Source organism: Oncorhynchus gorbuscha, linkage group LG16 (genome assembly GCF_021184085.1).
Source record: "Oncorhynchus gorbuscha isolate QuinsamMale2020 ecotype Even-year linkage group LG16, OgorEven_v1.0, whole genome shotgun sequence".
Classification (NCBI taxonomy): Eukaryota; Metazoa; Chordata; class Actinopteri; order Salmoniformes; family Salmonidae; genus Oncorhynchus; species Oncorhynchus gorbuscha.
In genome coordinates, this window is record NC_060188.1 from 73,450,079 (window position 1) to 73,469,223 (window position 19,145).

The window sequence follows — 19,145 nt, forward strand, 5'->3', positions numbered from 1 at the left end:
ACAAATTCTTATTTTCAATGACGGCCTAGGAACAGTGGGTTAACTGCCTGTTCCTTGTCAGCTCGGGGATTTGAACTTGCAACCTTTCGGTTACTAGTCCAACACTCTACCCACTAGGCTACCTGCCGCCCCGGTAGCTGGAAACGGCAGATTTATTTTAATGTAAGATCTACATAGGCGTACAGAGACCCATTATCAGCAACGTCAACAGTGAAGAGGAGATTCTGGGATGCTGACCTTCTAGACAGAGTTCCACTGTCAGTGTTCTTTTGCTTGTCTTAATCTTTTATTTTTATTGGCCAGTCTGAGATATGGCTTTTTCTTTGCAACTCTGCCTAGAAGGCCAGCATCTCGGAGTCGCCTCATCACTGTTGATGTTGAGACTGGTGTTTTGCGGGTACTATTTAATGAAGCTGCCAGTTGAGGACTTGTGATGTGTCTGTTTCTCAAACTAGACACTCTAATGTTCTTGTCCTCTTGCTCAGATGTGCAACGGGCCTCCCACTCTTTCTATTCTGGTTAGAGCCAGTTTGCGCTGTTCTGTGAAGGGACACAGCGTTGTACGAGATCTGGAATAGCTTTAATTTCTCAGAACAAGAATAGACTGACGAGTTTCAGAAATAAGTTATTTGTTTCTGGCCATTTTGAGCCTGTAATCGAACCCACAAATGCTGATGCTCGACTAGTCTAAAGAAGGACAGTTGTATTGCTTCTTTAATCAGAACAACTGTTTTCAGCTGTGCTAACATAGTTGCAAAAGAGTTTAATGATCAATTAGCCTTTTAAAATGATGAACTTGGATTAGCTAACACAACGTGCCATTGGAACATAGGTGTGATGGTTAGGCCTCTGTACGCCTATATAGATATTCCATTAAAAAAATCTGCCGTTTCCAGCTACAAGTCATTGACAACATTAACAATGTCTACACTGTATTTCTGATCAATTTGATGTTATTTTAATGGTCAAATGTGATTTTTCCTTTAAAAAAACAAGGACATTTCTAAGTGACCCTAAACTTTTGAACGATAGTGTATACAGTTGAAGTTGGAAGTTTACATACACCTTAGCCAAATACATTTAAACTCAGTCCTTGCTCGCACACGCGTTTTCAGTTCTGCCGTCAAATTTTCTATAGGATTGAGATCAGGGCTTTGTGATGGCCACTCCAATACCTTGACTTTGTTGCCCTTAAGCCATTGTGCCACAACTTTGGAAGTATGCTTGGGGTCATTGTCCATTTGGAAGACCCATTTGCGACCAAGCTTTAACTTCCTGACAGATGTCTTGAGATATTGCTTCAATATATCCACATTTTCCTTCACAAAATAGATGGTCTCATGAGGCAGTGCACCAGTCCCTCCTGCAGCAAAGCACCCCCACAACATGATGCCCCCCCCCCCCCCCCTGCTTCACGGTTGGGCTGGTGTTCTTCGGCTTGCAAGCCTATGATAGTCATCAAGGCCAAACAGTTCCGTTTTTGTTTCATCAGACCAGAGGACATTTCTCCAAAAAGTATGATCTTTGTCCCCATGTGTAGTTGCAAACCGTAGTCTGGCTTTTTACTGGCGGCTTTGGAACAGTGGCTTCTTCGTTGCTGAGCGGCCTTTCATGTTATGTCGATATAGGACTTGTTTTACTGTGGATATAGTAACTTTTGTACTGGTTTCCTCCAGAATCTTCACAAGGTCCTTTGCTGTTGATCTGGGATTGATTTGCACTTTTCGCAGCAAAGTACATTCATCTCTAGGAGACAGAACGCATCTCCTTCCTCCTTCCTTCCATCTCCTTCCTACGTATGATGGCTGCGTGGTCCCATGGTGTTTATACTTTCGTACTGTTTGTGCAGATGAACGTGGTACTGTCAGGCATTTTGAAAATCCTCCCAGGGATGTCTACAAAACAAATCTGAGGTCTTGGCTGATTTCTTTTGATTTCCCCATGATTTCAAGCAAAAAGGCACTGAGTTTGAAGGTAGGCCTTGAAATACATCCACAGATTCACCTCCAATTGACTCAAATGGTGTCAATTAGCCTATCAGAAGCTTCTAAAGCCATGACATTTTCTGGAATTTTCCAAGCTGTTTAAAGGCAGTCAACTTAGTGTATGTACATTTCTGACCCACTGGAATTGTGATTAAGTGAAATAATCTGTAAACAATTGTTGGAAAAATTATTTGGGTCATGCACAAAGTAGATATCCTAACCGGCTCGCCAAAACTATAATTTTTTAGCAAGAAATTTGTGGAGTGGTTGAATAGTGAGTTTTAATGACTCCAACCTAAGTGCAAACTTCCGACTTCAACTGTACATTGTTTTACTTAAATAGGCAAGTCAGTTATGATGAAATTCTTATTTACAATGACGGCCTAACACTTGCAAAACCCTGACGACGCTGGACCAATTGTGCGCCGCCCTATGGGACTCCCAATCACGGACGGTTGTTATACTGCCTGGATTCGACCCAGAGTGTTTATAGTGACGCCTCTAGCACTGAGATGCAGTGCCTTAGACCGCTGCGCCACTCGGGAGCCCTAATGCAAGTCATGAGATCACAAATTCAAGGGGCAGAAGTTGTGAATGTTGCATCTTTCTAAATGCCATGGGTATGGGGTATTTGATTTAGGCAGAGTGGGACATTTGACAGTTTGAGCAGTTGTACCTTACCGTTATTCAACAAGTGAATAGCTAGCTTTTCCCTCTGAGCTTTAAAAGATGTATTTACTGTAACTATATTGACATACACTGTATGTGACACATAGGAGTTGAATTGAATCTAATCAAATGGAGAATAAAATCAAACTCTAGGCTGTGAGCTATAGTATATCCATTACAATACACAGCTCTCATTTCTTAAGTCTTGTTGAGGTATATGCTTTATTTGGTGAATCAATTACTGATTATAACAGCTGGACAGAAACCTACCAACTCTACCTGGCCTATGATGGTAGAATGATACACATCCTGATAACAATTATATTTTTTTACATTTTTAACATTAGCCGGCTATTGCCGTGGTCATTTTCAGAATTGTCCCCCCGAAAAGCTTGATGCAGTAAATACTACTAAATGATTTATTTATTTTGTTTTATGTCTATTTAGTTTTTTAATTTATTAATTTCTGGTACTTTTGTAAAATGTTTAAATTTAAAATGTATTTTGCAATAACCCTTGAAGAAAAACTTAATGTACATAAATACTTTTGGAAAAAGGATGTATTGGAATATGAACTGCAAAGATCTGCCTTGTATATGGAGTGAATTAGTTTCTGTAACTATTAAAGCAGCCAATGAACTACACAGCCTGTCTCCCTTTTTCTTGTACAGACTTATTCGGGCGGTAGGTAGCCTAGTGGTTAGAGCGTTGGACTAATAACCGAAAGATTACAAGATCGAATCCCTGAGCTGAGAAGGTAAAAATCTGTCTTTCTGCCCCTGAACAAGGCAGTTAACCCACTGTTCCTAGGCCGTCATTGAAAATAAGAATTTGTTCTTAACTGACTTGCCTAGTTAAATAAAGTTTTTTTTTAAAATTGGGATGGTTAACATGAAAAATGTAATGTAAATGTATAATGGTCATGACTTAATAACAATGTCATAACTAGCCTAAGCTAGACAATATTCTCAGAATGGTCTGTTGTATAGTAATCCCCAGGAGTTAATAAACCTTAGGACCACATATGTTCGAGAAGCAAAGCTCAAAGAACTGTTGTAGAAGTACTTCCTATAAGGAAACCACAATATAGACACCATGTCGGCCCCCATCCCCCTTAGAGATATGTAACTGTTGGTGAATGTAAACATCAGAGCACTGCAGGGAAATGCCTCCCACCTCATAGCACTCCATGACACACACGCTTGATAACCACAGAGATGACTAAATGGAACCTTCTTTTTTTTTTTACACATGGCCAAATTTCCAGCTTTAACTCTTAATTTTTAATTTAAACAATATGTGGCCCGTCATAAAGTGTTAATCAACAGCCACTTCTTTTGTCATCCAAAAGCTCATACTAGTGCATGATTGTAGGATGACTTGAAAGCTAAATTGTTGCAGCGAGACAGTGGTGCTGAAGACTAAGCTCCTCTTTCCTGTGAGTGAGGGACAACAGGAAGTGAGGTAAAGAACATATGTAGGTGGTCCACAAAGTGATCACAATAGAAAAGATTTCACATGAATTTGGATAGAAGGTGTTTGAATATCTACCTGCATGGGCTCTATGGGTGAGATCTCCTCTCTATATCAGCTCAATATAACTAATTAAAAACTAATTATAGCTCTATGCCTACTTCAAATAACATTTTATTGGTCACACACATATTTAACAGACATTGAGGGTGTAGTGAAATGCTTGTGTTCCTAGTTTCAACAGTGCAGTAGTATCTAACAATTCACAACAATACACATATCTGGAAGTAAAGAATGGAATTAAGAAATATATAAATGTTAGGACGAGCAATGTCGTAGTGGGATTGACTAAAATAGAATACAGTATATACATATAAGATGAGTAAAGCAGTATGTAAACATTATTAAAGTGACTAGTGTTCCAGTATTAAAGTGGCCAGTGATTCCATGCCTATGCTGTCATGTCTTTGGCATCATTAAAAGTGGAGATTTATTTCATCAAATCAATTCTCTAATTATTAGTACGTGATTAAACTAATCATGTAAACGTAATTAACTAGGAAGTCAGGGCACCAAGGAAAATCTTCAGATTACCAAGTTACAACTCTTCAGATATTTTAATATCTCATCAATTAGTCTTCTACTAATGAATTATTCTTTACCGCACGCCAGTCTCATTCCAAACGTCGTAAATTGTTGGTTATCTCCGCGAACACAGCCTTTACTATGAATCATTCATACACCAATTTGCTTAATCATTTATTTACTAACTAAATAATCACAGAAATGCATAAACAAACTAACAGTAGATAGGTTGCTAACAAGGATAGGGAAGATTCCCAAATGGGCTAAGCCAATATGATGGCTTGGTGGACAAAGGGAAGGGGGTGTGGATGGAGAGAGAGCGGGAAAGACAAAAGGGATCACTACACACAGTTGATAATTATATTTATTGAAATGCTAATCCTTTGCACATGAACACTCACTCATTCGGGAATAATTGCAATCGATATATATTTACACCCATGTGTCGTCGTGATCTCTTCGCATCCCAGGTTTACATAATTTCTAGCTGCAGACTAGTAATTAGTATCTAAGATTTGCCCTTCTGTAGGGATCGATAGTCTCAGAGTTGAACCATTTAACCATTTCCAGCTGTGTAGCCAATGCTCCACGTGGTATGGTTAGGAATTCAATAACTATTTGCAATCACAGCTCACCCGGGTGGGTTTGCTTAGTCTTGGTACTCAAACCTGTGCCACGTCAGTTTACACAGAGGTACGCATGGTCTGAAGAGGATTTCCTCGGGGGGTTTATTAGTAACAGTAGAAAAGGCGGTTCTATGATGCCTGATCATATCTGTGCTCACGGGGGCAGGCCAATGACTTAGAATTGAATTCCCTTTAAAGTTTAACCATCACATTAAAGGTTAACATCACATTACATCATTTCACAAATAGTTTCATCTTGAACTCATTCATTTTATACAAGAATTAGATGGAAAGGAGGACGGAAGTTTACAAACACTTAGGTTGGAGTCATTAAAACTCATTTTTCAAACACTCCACAAATTTCTTGTTAATGAACTATAGTTTTGGCAAGTCGGTGAGGACATTTACTTTGTCCATGACACAAGTCATTTTTCCAACAATTGTTTGCAGACAGATTATGTCACTTATAATTCATTGTATCACAATTCCAGTGGGTCAGAAGTTTACATACACTAAGATGACTGTGCCTTTAAACAGCTTGGAAAATTCCAGAAAATTATGTCATGGCTTTAGAAGCTTCTGATAAATTATGTCAATTAGCCTATCAGAAGCTTCTAAAGCCATGACATCATTTGACTCAATTGGAGATGTACCTGTGGATGTATTTCAAGGCCTACCTTCAAACTCAGTGCCTTTTTTGCTTGACATCATGGGAAAATCATAAGAAATCAGCCAAGACCTCAGAAAAACAATTGTGGACCTCCACAAGTCTGATTCATCCTTGGGTGGAATTTCCAAACGCCTGACAGTACCACGTTCATCTGTACAAACAATAGTACAGTATAAACATCATGGGACCAAGCAGCCATCATACCGCCCAGGAAGGAGACAAGTTCTGTCTCCTAGAGATATAAGTACTTTGCTGCGAAAAGTGCAAATCAATCCCAGAACAACAGCAAAGGACCCTGTGAAGATGCTGGAGGAAACAGGTACAAAAGTATCTATATTCACAGTAAAACAAGTCCTATGTCGACATAACCTGAAATGTCGCTCAGCAAGGAGAAGCCACTTCTTAAAAACAGCCATAAAAAAAGCCAGACTACGGTTTGCAACTGCACATGGGGACAAAGATCGTACTTTTTGGAGGACTGTCCTCTGGTCTGATGAAACAAAAATATAACTTTTTTCCATAATGACCATCGTTATGTTTGGAGGAAAAAGGGGGAGGCTTGCAAGCCGAAGAAGCACGGGGAGCAAGAGGGTGGCAGCATCATGTTGTGGGGGTGCTTTGCACCAGGAGGGACTGGTACGCTTCACAAAATAGCTGGCATCATGAGGAGGAAAATTGTGGATATTTTGAAGTAACATTTCAAGACATCAGTCAGGATGTTAAAGCTTGGTCGCAAATGGGTCTTCCAAATGGACAATGACCCCAAGCATATTTCCAAAGTTGTGGCAAAATGGCTTAAGGACAACAAAGTCAAGGTATTGGAGTGGCCATCCCAAAGCCCTGACCTCAATCTTATAGAGAATTTGTGGGCAGAACTGAAAAAGTGTGTGCGAGCAAGGAGGCCTACAAACCTGACTCAGTTACATCAGCTCTGTCAGGAGGAATGGGCCAAAATTCACCCAACTTATTGTGGAAAGCTCGTGGAAGGCTACCCAAAATGTTTGACCAAATACTAATTGAAAGTATGTAAAGTTCGGACCCACTGGGAATGTGATGAAAGAAACAAAACCTGAAATAAAAAATTATCTTTACTATTATTCTGAAATTTCACATTCTTAAAATAAAGTGATGATCCTAACTGACCTAAGACAGGGAATTTTTACTCTGATTAATTGTCAGGAATTGTGAAAAACTGAGTTTAAATGTATTTGGCTAAGGTGTATGTAAACTTCCGACTTCAACTGTAGTTATGTGTGTTTCCTGTCTTCTCTGAGGTCACCAAATGAAACACGCTCGTCATACCCGTCCCTTAACCTCTCTAGGGTACGTGGGACGGTAGCGTCCCACCTCGTCAACAGCCAGTGAAACTGCAGGGCGCCAAATTCAAAACAGAAATCCCATAGTTAATATTCCTCAAACATACATGTATTTTACAGCATTTTAAAGATACACTTGTTGTAAATCCAGTCACAGTGTCCAATTTCAAAAAGGCTTTACGACGAAAGCAAACCAAACGATTATGTTAGATCAGAGCCAAGTCACAGAAAAACACAGCCATTTTTCCAGTCAAAGAGAGGAGTCACAAAAAGCAGAAATATAGATTAAATTAATCACTAACCTTTGATGATCTTCATCAGATGACACTCATAAGACTTCATGTTACACAATACATGTATGTTTTGTTCGGTAAAGTTCATATTTTTATCCAAAAATTTGAGTTTACATTGGCGCGTTATGTTCAGTATTTCCAAAACATCCGGTGATTTTGCAGAGAGCCACATGAATTTATAGAAATACTCATAATGTAACGGCGTTCTTCGTTTGTTGAAAGAGAGTCGGACCGAAATGCAGCGTGGTGGTTACTCATGTCTTTAATGTAGAAAAAACGGAACGATACATGAAATAACTAATAAATACAAAAACAAACGGAACGTGAAACCTATTACAGCCGACAGCGCAGGAGGGAAGGAAGGCTATGATAGCGCTGAACAGACAGGAGACTCCGGTAGCGCATGAGGGAAGGAAGGCTCTGGCTGTGCTGAACAGGCGAGGCGCACTGACGGCCTGGTGCGTGGTGCTGGAAGGATCGAGGACAAGCACAGGAAGCCTGGTGCGGGGAGCTGCTACCGGAGAACTGGTGTGTGAAGGTGGCACAGGATGGACTGGACCGTGAAGGTGTACTGGAGAGCCTGAGAGTAGGACTGGCACAGGACGTGCCACTCACCTCAGGATGAGTATGGAGCGCTGACCCAGGTGCCATTAAATCCCCGACACGCTCCGCCGGACGAATATCGTACCTATTGCACCATACTAGCAACTCCCTCATTACTCTCTCCTCCACTTTCCCCATTAACTCCTTCACAGTCTCTGCTTCGCTCACCTCTAACACCGGCTCTGGTTCTGGTCTCCTCCTTGGCTCCTCACGATAAACACAGAGAGTTGGTTCTGGATAGACCGGACCGTGCTGGCTCACTGGAGCTCTTGAGCACCGAGCCTGCCCAACCTTACCTGGCTCGATGCCCACTCTAGCCCGGCCAATACGAAGGGCTGGTATGAACCGCACCGGGCTATGCACCCGCACTGGAAACACTGTGCGCTCCATAGCATAACACGGTGCCTACCCGGTCTCTCTAGCCCCCTGGTAAGCACAGGGAGTTTGCGCAGGTCTCCTACCTGGCATAGCCATACTCCCTGTAAGCCCCCCCCCAATAATTTTTTGGGGGCTGCTTTTCGGGCTTCCTTGCCAACCGTGTTCTCTCGTATCGTTGGCTCCTATCTCCGGCTGCCTCTGCTCTCCTTAGTGCCTCCACCTGTTCCTATGGGAGGCGATCTCTTCCGGCCAGTATCTCCTCCCAAATGTAACAACCTTTGCCATCCAACACGTCTTCCCATGTCCATTCTCCGAATAATTCATCCTCCTTTTGCTGCTCATGCTGCCGCTGCCGTGTCTTTCTCTTCGACTCCATTCTCCTATAGCCCTCTTCGCACTGCTCCAGCGAATCCCAGGCGGGCGCCGGCACTCTCTCTGGGTCGAACGCCCACCTCTCTATTTCTTCCCACGTAGTATACTCCATACTTCTGCTGTCCATAACGTCCTCCCTTCGCTGCTCATGCTGTCGCTGCCTGTTAACACGCTGCTCGGTCCGTGTGTGGTGGGTGATTCTGTAACGCCGTTCTTCGTTTGTTGAAAGAGAGTCAGACCGAAATGCAGCGTGGTGGTTACCCATGTCTTTAATGAAGAAAAAACGGAACGATACATGAAATAAGTAATAAATACAAAAACAACAAACGGAACGTGAAACTTATTACAGCCTATCTGGTGAACACTACACAGAGACAGGAACAACCACCCACGAAATACAAAGTGAAACCCAGGTTACCTAAATACGGTTCCCCATCAGAGACAACAAGAATCACCTGACTCTGATTGAGAACCGCCTCAGGCAGCCAAGCCTATACTAGGCACACCCCTAATCAACCACAATCCCAATGCCTACAAAAACCCCAATACGACAATACAATAAACCCATGTCACACCCTGGCCTGAACAAATAATTAAAGAAAACACAAAATACTAAGACCAAGGCGTGACACATAATAAACATTGCTAAAACATACAACTTGTGCATGGAATTTTAGATCCACTTCTCCTAAATGCAACCGCTGTGTCAGATTTTTAAAAAACTTTACGGAAGAAGAAAACCATGCAATAATCTGAGTACGGCGCTCAGACGACAAATCAAGCCAAACAGATATCTGCCATATTGGAGTCAACAGAAGTTGGAGTCAACAGAAGAAAAAACATTATATATATTCACTTACTTTTGATGATCTTCATCAGAATGCACTCCCAGGAATCCCAGTTCCACAATAAATGTTTGTTTTGTTCGACAATGTCCATAATTTATGTCGAAATAGCTCCTTTTGTTAGCGCGTTCAATTCACAAATCCAAACTCAAACTCAAATCCAAACGCGTGGGCAGGTCCAGGCGAAAGTTCAGAAGAAAAGTCACATTACAATTCGTAGAAACATGTCAAATGATGTATAGAATCAATTTTTAGGATGTTTTAAATCTTCAATAATGTTCCAACCGGGGAATTCCTTTGTCTGTAGAAATGCAATGGAACAGAACTAGCTCTCACGTGAACGCGCGAGACTGAGCTCGTGCCTCCCTGGCAGACCTCTGACTCAATCCCCTCTCATTCGCCCCCACTTCACAGTAGAAGCCTCAAACAAGGTTCTAAATACTGTTGACATCCAGTGGAAGCCTTAGGAAGTGCAATATGACCCCATAGACACTGTGCAGGCTAAGAGTTGGAAAACTACAAACCTCAGGTTTCCCACTTCCTGTTAGGATTTTGTCTCAGGTTTTTGCCTGCCACATGAGTTCTGTTATACTCACAGACATCATTCAAAATGTTTTAGAAACTTCAGAGTGTTTTCTATCCAAATCTACTATATGCATATTCTAGCTTTTATGGCTGAGTAGCAGGCTGTTTAATTTGGGCACGCTTTTCATCCAAAATTCCCAATGCTGCCCCCTACCCTAGAGAAGTTAAGTGTCCATGGACCATTCCCACCTTCTCAGAAGTGGACATTTTGTTTCATTTTCCCATTTTGGGGATTTAGGGCTTCGGCCATGTGAAATCCTTTGTTCACTCTGTGGTCTCTCTGCATGAAAAGGGGAAGAGAGTCTCCGCCAGGAATTTACGACCTGAGATGACAGAACCTGGGTGTTGGAGAGACAGAGAGGGGGAAGCCCCGATCTATACCCAGAAAGGGACACGTCATGACAATGTATATAGGGCAGCAGCTACTAAGGTGCAGGGTTGAGTAACCGGGTGGTAGCTGGCTAGTGATGGCTATTTAACAGTCTGATGGCCTTGAGATAGAATAAGTTTTTCAGTCTCTTGGTCCCAGCTTTGATGCACCTGTACTGACCTTTGCCTTCTGGATGATAGCGGGGTGAACAGGCCGTGGCTTAGGTGGTTGATGTCCTTGATGATCTTTTTGGCCTTCTTGTGACATTGGGTGCTGTAGGTGTCCTGGAGGGGAGGCAGTGTGCCCCCGGTGATGCGTTGGGCAGACTGCACCACCCTCTGGAGAGCCTGGTGCCGTATCAGGCAGTGATACAGCCCGACAGGATGCTCTCAATCGTGCACCTGTAAAGGTTTGAGGTTCTTAGGGGCCAAGCCAAATTTCTTCAGCCTCCTGAGGTACACACTGTTTCTGTGGGTAGACCATTTCAGATCATCAGTGATGTGTACGCTGATGAACTTGAAGCTTTCCACCTTCTCCACTGTGGTCCCATCGATGTGGATGCGGACTTTAGAACAACTCCTTGCTCATCATTTCACATTTTTGCTCTTGATTCCTCAGATGAAGGCAATGTGCACTCAAAAGAACAATGTCATATGTGAATACAAGCAACAATCACACAGAAACCTCCCTCATCAGCAACGTAACAAGACATTCAAATATAAACAATGATCTTGATAATACATTCTCAACAGATCCTGAAGTAGGTGAGTCATATAATCATATGTCATGTGAGAAGTTTACTGATGGCGGTTTCTCATGCTGTGATGTAATGGTGAACATGTCTTTTCTCAGATGGTGTCAAATTTAATGGGATGTTCTACATTTTAATCGGTATTTCTGGGTTTACTGTTACCATTGTCCTTTTACTGGCCATTCTGTGGACAATGAAGTAAGTTTATAGCTCAACTACTTGTTAACATATCAAACGTGTACCTTTCCTTAATACAGTATCAGCAGCGGATGTGTTTATTCCATACTGGATGCAGTAATATACAGTACAACTAACTTTCTTCATACCCTTTCCAGGTATCGCACTTTGATTCACACCATTCGAGAGCTGCAGGGTGTTGAGGGTCTATTGGGCAGAGCTCCTCCATCCAACCCCCCAGCTCTAAGTCCCCTAACCTTGAGGAAGTGTCGAGTGCGTGAGACTAGAAGCCCACTAGAGCTTGTCTCTGTCACTCTGGGACAGGAGCATCAGAACACTAGCTCGCCCACTCCCCTGCTCAGTCAGACAACCAAGTCAGCTTCTAGGTCTCTCTGGAGATCGCAGCAAACGGTAAACTCAGGTTGAAGAAAAAGCTACAGGGTAAAATAACATTCTCATACTTAAATCTAGCTGTAGAATGTTGTAACAGCGTGGACTTAATTTCCCAGGGTTCCTGCTTCAACACATCAGGGCTAGGCATGCAGCAACTCATCAAAGCAGGGAGGGAAGGGGTGTACTACAAGGCTAAGATAACGCGTGGCACATGCAAGGGTCACTCCATTGTCACCTGCAAGATGACCAAAGAGGGTGAGGACAAATCCACCAAGCTTACTACTAAACTCAGCTAAAAAAGTAACGTCCCTTTTTCAGGACCCTGTCTTTCAAAGATCATTTGTAAAAATCCAAATAACTTCACAGATCTTCATTGTAAAGGCTTTAAACACTGTTTCCCACGCTTGTTCAATGAATCATAAACAATTCATGAACAAGCACGTGTGGAACGGTCATTAAGACATTAACAGCTTACAGACAGTAGTCAATTAAGGTCACAGTTATGAAAACTTAGGACACTAAAGAGGCCTTTCTACTGACTCTGAAAAACACCAAAAGAAAGCTGGCCAGGGTCCCTGCTCACCTGCGTGAACGTGCCTTAGGCATGCTGCAAGGAGGCATGAGGACTGCGGATGTGGCCAGGGCAATAAATTGCAATGTCCATACTGTGAGACGCCTAAGACAGTGCTACAGGGAGACAGGACGGACAGCTGATCGTCCTTGCAGTGGCAGACCATGTGTAACAACACCTCACCAGAGATCACCGGCAACAACATCGCCTATGGGCACAAACCCACCGTCACTGGACCAGACAGGACTGGCAAAAAGTGCTCTTCACCGACGAGTCGCGGATTTCTCTCACCAGAGGTGATTGTCGGATTCGCGTTTATTGTCGAAGGAATGATCGTTACACCGAGGCCTGTACTCTGGAGCGGGATCGATTTGGAGGTGGAGGGTCCGTCATGGTGTGTCGGTGTGTCACAGCATCATCGGACTGAGCTTGATGTCATTTTTTTTACTAGGCAAGTCAGTTAGGAACAAATTCTTATTTTCAATGATGGCCTAGGAACAGTGGGTTAACTGCCTGTTCAGGGGCAGAACGACAGATTTGTACCTTGTTAGCTCGGGGATTCGAACTTGCAACCTTTCGGTTACTAGTCCAATGCTCTAACCACTAGGCTACCCTGCCGCCCCATTGCAGGTAATCTCAACGCTGTGTGTTATAGTGAAGACATCCTCCTCCCTAATGTGGTGGCCTTCCTGCAGGCTCATCCTGTCATGACCCTCCAGCATGACAATGCCACCAGCCATACTACTCATTCTGTGTGTGATTTCCTGCTAGACAGGAATGTCTTGGTGGAAGAGTAGGGTAACATCTCACAGCAAGAACTGGCAAATCTGTTGCTACAGTCCATGAGGAGGAGATGCGCTGCAGTACCTAATGCAGCTGGTGGCCACACCAGATACTGACTGTTATTTTGTATTTTGACCCTCCCTTTGTTCATGGACACATTATTCCATTTCTGTTAGTCACTTGTCTGTGGAACTTGTTTAGTTTATGTCTCAGTTGTTGAATCTTGTTATGTTCATACAAATATTTACACATGTTAAGTTTGCTGAAAATAAACACAGTTGACAGTTTGAGGACGTTTATTTTTTTGCTGAGTTTATTTAACATTGTTAGTCAATACCAAAAAGACAATGCACTGTACTCCTCACAATAATACATGTACCAATCACAGCCCTCACCATCAGAGGTTTACTGTTTGAAATGCACCCAGGAGCTTATACCTAACAAAACAGTTGATAAGCGTGGTTTGTTCTCTGTAGGGGTTACCCACAGGAGGGTAGCCAGAGAGGTGAACATCATGAGGAAGCTAGGTACCCACAAGAACGTGCTGCAGCTGCTAGACTGGAACATCACACAGGGTAAGAGTCACAGACTCGTTTATTAAGCATTCATTGTTTCTGAAATTTGGACCATGGCAAAAAGTTAGACAGTAAGGTGGTGTTGTGTGTGTTTCATTTTCCTTTACTCCAGCTCCTTACATGCTGATCCTGGAGTCGGTGAGCAGTGGGACCCTGCGCAGTTTCCTGCAAGTGAATCAACACCAACTGAGCAGGGACAGTGATCTGCAAAAGCACTTCACCACAGCAGCATATCACATTGCCCATGCAATGAGACACCTGCACTCTAAAATGGTACATTAGAATCATTTGAAAAATCCATCAGCAATGTCATATATTTCACTTTTGTCTGTGGTCACCACACATACAGTGCCTTGCAAAAGTATTCGGCCCCCTTGAACTTTGCGACCTTTTGCCACATTTCAGGCTTCAAAATAAAGATATAAAACTGTATTTTTTTGTGAAGAATCAACAACAAGTGGGACACAATCATGAAGTGGAACGACATTTATTGGATATTTCAAACTTTTTTAAGAAATCAAAAATTGAAAAATTGGGCGTGCAAAATTATTCAGCCCCTTTACTTTCAGTGCAACAAACCCAATGTTGACCTAAATGACTAATGATGATAAATACAATCCACCTGTGTGTAATCAAGTCTCCGTATAAATGCACCTGCACTGTGATAGTCTCAGAGGTCCGTTAAAAGCGCAGAGAGCATCATGAAGAACAAGGAACACACCAGGCAGGTCCGAGATACTGTTGTGAAGAAGTTTAAAGCCGGATTTGGATACAAAAAGATTTCCCAAGCTTTAAACATCCCAAGGAGCACTCTGCAAGCGATAATATTGAAATGGAAGGAGTATCAGACCACTGCAAATCTACCAAGACCTGGCCGTCCCTCTAAACTTTCAGCTCATACAAGGAGAAGACTGATCAGAGATGCAGCCAAGAGGCCCATGATCACTCTGGATGAACTGCAGAGATCTACAGCTGAGGTGGGAGACTCTGTCCATAGGACAACAATCAGTCGTATATTGCACAAATCTGGCCTTTATGGAAGAGTGGCAAGAAGAAAGCCATTTCTTAAAGATATCCATAAAAAGTGTTGTTTAAAGTTTGCCACAGGACACACCAAACATGTGGAAGAAGGTGCTCTGGCAGGATGAAACCAAAATGGAACTTTTTGGCAACAATGCAAAACGTTATGTTTTGCGTAAAAGCAACACAGCTCATCACCCTGAACACACCATCCCCACTGTCAAACATGGTGGTGGCAGCATCATGGTTTGGGCCTGCTTTTCTTCAGCAGGGACAGGGAAGATGGTTAAAATTGATGGGAAGATGGATGGAGCCAAATACAGGACCATTCTGGAAGAAAACCTGATGGAGTCTGCAAAAGACCTGAGACTGGGACTGAGATTTGTCTTCCAACAAGACAATGAACCAAAACATAAAGCAAAATCTACAATGGAATGGTTCAAAAATAAACATATCCAGGTGTTAGAATGGCCAAGTCAAAGTCCAGACCTGAATCCAATCGAGAATCTGTGGAAAGAACTGAAAACTGCTGTTCACAAATGCTCTCCATCCAACCTCACTGAGTTTGAGCTGTTTTGCAAGGAGGAATGGGAAAAAATGTCAGTCTCTCGATGTGCAAAACTGATAGAGACATACCCCAAGTGACTTACAGTTGTAATCGCAGCAAAAGGTGGCGCTACAAAGTATTAACTTAAGAGGGCTGAATAATTTTGCACGCCCAATTTTTCAGTTTTTGAGTTGTTAAAAAAGTTTGAAATATCCAATAATTGTCGTTCCACTTCATGATTGTCCCACTTGTTGTTGATTCTTCACAAAAAATATACAGTTTTATATCTTTATGTTTAAAGTTCAAGGGGGCCGAATACTTTCGCAAGGCACTGTTCATATTTGACTACAGTCCCCATAATCTCTGTAGCACAATTGTTCATACTACAGGTGGTGCACTGTGACCTAGCCCTGAGGAACATCATGGTTAACCATTTCCCCAGAGAGGTAAAGCTGGCGGAGTTTGGACTAGCCCAAGACCTGACTCTTTTGAGCAGCCGTCGCAGAAGCCACAAAGGAGACCACTTGGTGAGGAGGACTGTCTTGGAGTCACCCAGACATTGTGACCAGAGCATAATTTAACTTGGCTGTTCTTTTTGGTTCTGTTCGCAGCAAAAAGTGCCCCTGCGTTGGTATCCCCCAGAGTACTTCAGAAACAACTACTACAGCTTCAAAGGGGATGTCTGGGCATTTGGCATTGTGCTGTGGGAGATGCAAACATTTGGTAAAATGGAAAGAGCACCTGAGATGAATGAATTTTCATTTTTTTAGGGGGTAGATCAAATTTAATATTAAAGATAGATTGTAGCTTCCATCAATGTAATTGTCTGCATCATTTCCAATCCCCAATATGTATTTTTTTTTATGTATACAGTACCAGTTAAAGGTTTGGACACACCTACTCATTCAAGGGTTTTTCTTTATTTTTACTATTTTCTACATTGTAGATGTTTAACTTTGCTGTTTCACAAATGTTTTGAAAATCTATCAATTTTACAGACACAGTATATTTTACATTTGTGATCTTGTTGTTATTAGTCCCACCCTTCAGCTCCATTCAACCCCTCCCATCTAGCTCTTAACACCATCCATACTGGATTTCCATTTGCCATGTATTTTTTAACAGTGCTGTAATGATTCGTCTTAATCTTAGGGACCTTACCATATCCCAAGCTGGAGACTTTAGAGTTGGTGGTGCGCTACATCTGCTCTGGATACAGGAACTCAGAACCAGAGACATGTAGACCAGAGATGTGAGTAATTATCCCCCTTCAGATACTTTTTTTACATGGAATATTTCCAGGCATATCTGACTGCTCATGTGTATTTGCATGATACTGGTGCGCTAGTAAACTTAGCAAAAGAAAGAAATGTCCCTTTTTCAGGACCCTGTCTTTCAAAGACAATTCATAAAAATCCAAATAACTTCACAGATCATTGTAAAGGGTTTAAACACTGTTTCCCAATGAATGAACATGCACCTGTGGAAAGGTCATTAAGACACTAACAGCTTACAGACGGTAGGCAATTAAGGTCACAGTTATGAAAACTTAGGACACTAAAGAGACCTTTCTACTGACTCTGAAAAACACCAAAAGAAATATGGCCAGGGTCCCTGCTCGTCTGCGTGAACGTGCCTTAGGCATGCTGCAAGGAGGCATGAGGACTGCAGATGTGGCCAGAGCAATAAATTGCAATGTCCATACTGTGAGACGCCTAAAACAGCGCTACAGGGAGACAGGATGGACAGCCGATCGTCCTCACAGTGGCAGACCACGTAACAGCACCTGCACAGGATCGGTACATCCTAACATCACACCTGCGGGACAGGTACAGGATGGCAACAACAACTACCCGTGTTACACCAGTGTTTATGCCACATATCCCTTTCCTTCTAGACTGCAGATGATGAAGGACTGCTGGCTGGAGCCCTACACCCAAAGGCCCTCCTTCAACGACATAGTCAGTGTCCTGGAGAACATCCTGGAGGATGATGCAGTGAGTGTGGCGTTTTCAGTTACCGTTCCCCTTGCATCTCCCATCCTTCTTTGTTGTAAAAACGTATTTAAGAGGCAATCTAGGCATGCAAAATGTTACCTTTCCATGCAGTAATTTGTGTTTGTTTATTCTCTGCAGGATTACATCAAAGTGAACAACAGACTAGCCAATGTTGGATATGGCGACCAAGATCAAGTCTGCCTTACCCTCCTTCATGACGACTGAATATGTGCAGAGAGGAAGAGGTGAAGCCTCAGTATATAGATCATCTTTGATATGTGAAAGTTACTTCATGCATAACATGTTTGAATGTGCATGTTTGCAAAATCTGCTTTTTCTTTTACTTAGGGAAGTAGGTCTACTACAATGACCTTACACTAAGTGGACAAAACATTAGGAACAGCTACTTAATATTAAGTTGCACTTCCTTTTGCTCTCAGAACAGCCTAAATTCATTGGGGCATGGACTCCAAGGTGTCAAAAGCATTCCACATGGCTCCAATGCTTCCCACAGTTGTGTCAAGTTGGCTGGATGTCCTTTGGGCGGTGGACCATTTTTGATACACACGGGAAACTGTCGAGAGTGAAAAACCCAGCAGTTTTGCAGTTCTTGAGACACTCAAACCGGTGCGCCTGGCACCTACTACCATACCCTGTTCATAGGCACTTAAATATTTTGTCTTGCCCATTCACCCATTCACAGAATAGCACACATACACAATCCATGTCTCACTTGTCAAGGCTTAAAAATCTTCTTTAACATGTCTTCTCCCATTCAGCAACACTGATTGAAGTGGATTTAACAAGTGAAATCAATCAGATCACAGCTTTCACCTGGTTCAACTCCAGGTGTCATAAATGCATGTCCCCTTGTACTGTAAAGTAAATGGAATTAACTAAAATAATAATAACTGCAGTGACCCTGTGTTTATAAATGTAGATATCAACTTTGCCACTTCTGCATGTTTTTGTGGCACAGTTGGTGCAATGCAGGGCTATGGGCCAGAAGGTTGAGGATTCGCTGACAACCACAGAAGAGCTCACTCTCCCTGCCTGTTTCGTTACTTTATGTTGGTTGTGCCAATGCACAACCAATAAACAAAACATACCGACTTCGGGTCTTCAATATCACGGTTTTCATTTTCAACACAACAACAAATATACTGTCTCGACAAACAGAAAACACATCCCTTCCTACCTTAGGCTTACCAAGTATCAAAGGCTTGGCTTGACAATCTCTGAATGTCATTAAACTTTTTGGTCTCTTTCCAATTATTAAATTGCAGCTGGACAGTTTGGATTGATTGATTTTATTTGTCAGTAAAAAAAACACATATACAGTATAAACAAATAATTGTAAAAGTGACTGGGATTTCACAATAAAGTCAGGGACTAATTTCAATTGTGGCCCCTACATTTGCTGCAGCATATGCTAGTAATATATGGACTAAATGCGCGTTTAATTTAAACATCTCCATCTGACTTTTGGGGGTCAACCTATTTTTTTATTGTAAATATTATTTTTTTATTTATTTCAGCTGTATAGTTTTAAAACAGCATA

General features: G+C 42.2%; 1 protein-coding gene across 1 annotated transcript; it reads left to right on the plus strand.

The window, feature by feature from the left end:
* The first annotated feature begins 4,130 nt into the window (after positions 1-4,130).
* LOC124000872 (fibroblast growth factor receptor homolog 1-like) lies at positions 4,131-18,128 on the plus strand. The gene is made up of 12 exons (XM_046307547.1): positions 4,131-4,222; positions 11,389-11,534; positions 11,623-11,719; positions 11,857-12,109; positions 12,208-12,346; positions 13,922-14,020; positions 14,133-14,293; positions 15,977-16,114; positions 16,199-16,310; positions 16,740-16,839; positions 17,485-17,584; positions 17,723-18,128. The coding sequence occupies exons 2-12, from the start codon at positions 11,417-11,419 to the stop codon at positions 17,807-17,809; spliced, it is 1,404 nt and encodes a 467-aa protein (XP_046163503.1). The 5' UTR covers positions 4,131-4,222; positions 11,389-11,416; the 3' UTR covers positions 17,810-18,128.
* The last annotated feature ends 1,017 nt before the right edge of the window (positions 18,129-19,145 follow it).

Bases quoted from the DNA above. Each gene is read 5' to 3' on its own strand.
- LOC124000872 (XM_046307547.1), top strand. From the start codon at position 11,417: ATGTCATATGTGAATACAAGCAACAATCACACAGAAACCTCCCTCATC. The intron at 12,347-13,921 runs GTGAGGACAAAT...TGTTCTCTGTAG, and splicing joins CTGCAAGATGACCAAAGAGG to GGGTTACCCACAGGAGGGTA. The intron at 17,585-17,722 runs GTGAGTGTGGCG...TATTCTCTGCAG, and splicing joins ACATCCTGGAGGATGATGCA to GATTACATCAAAGTGAACAA.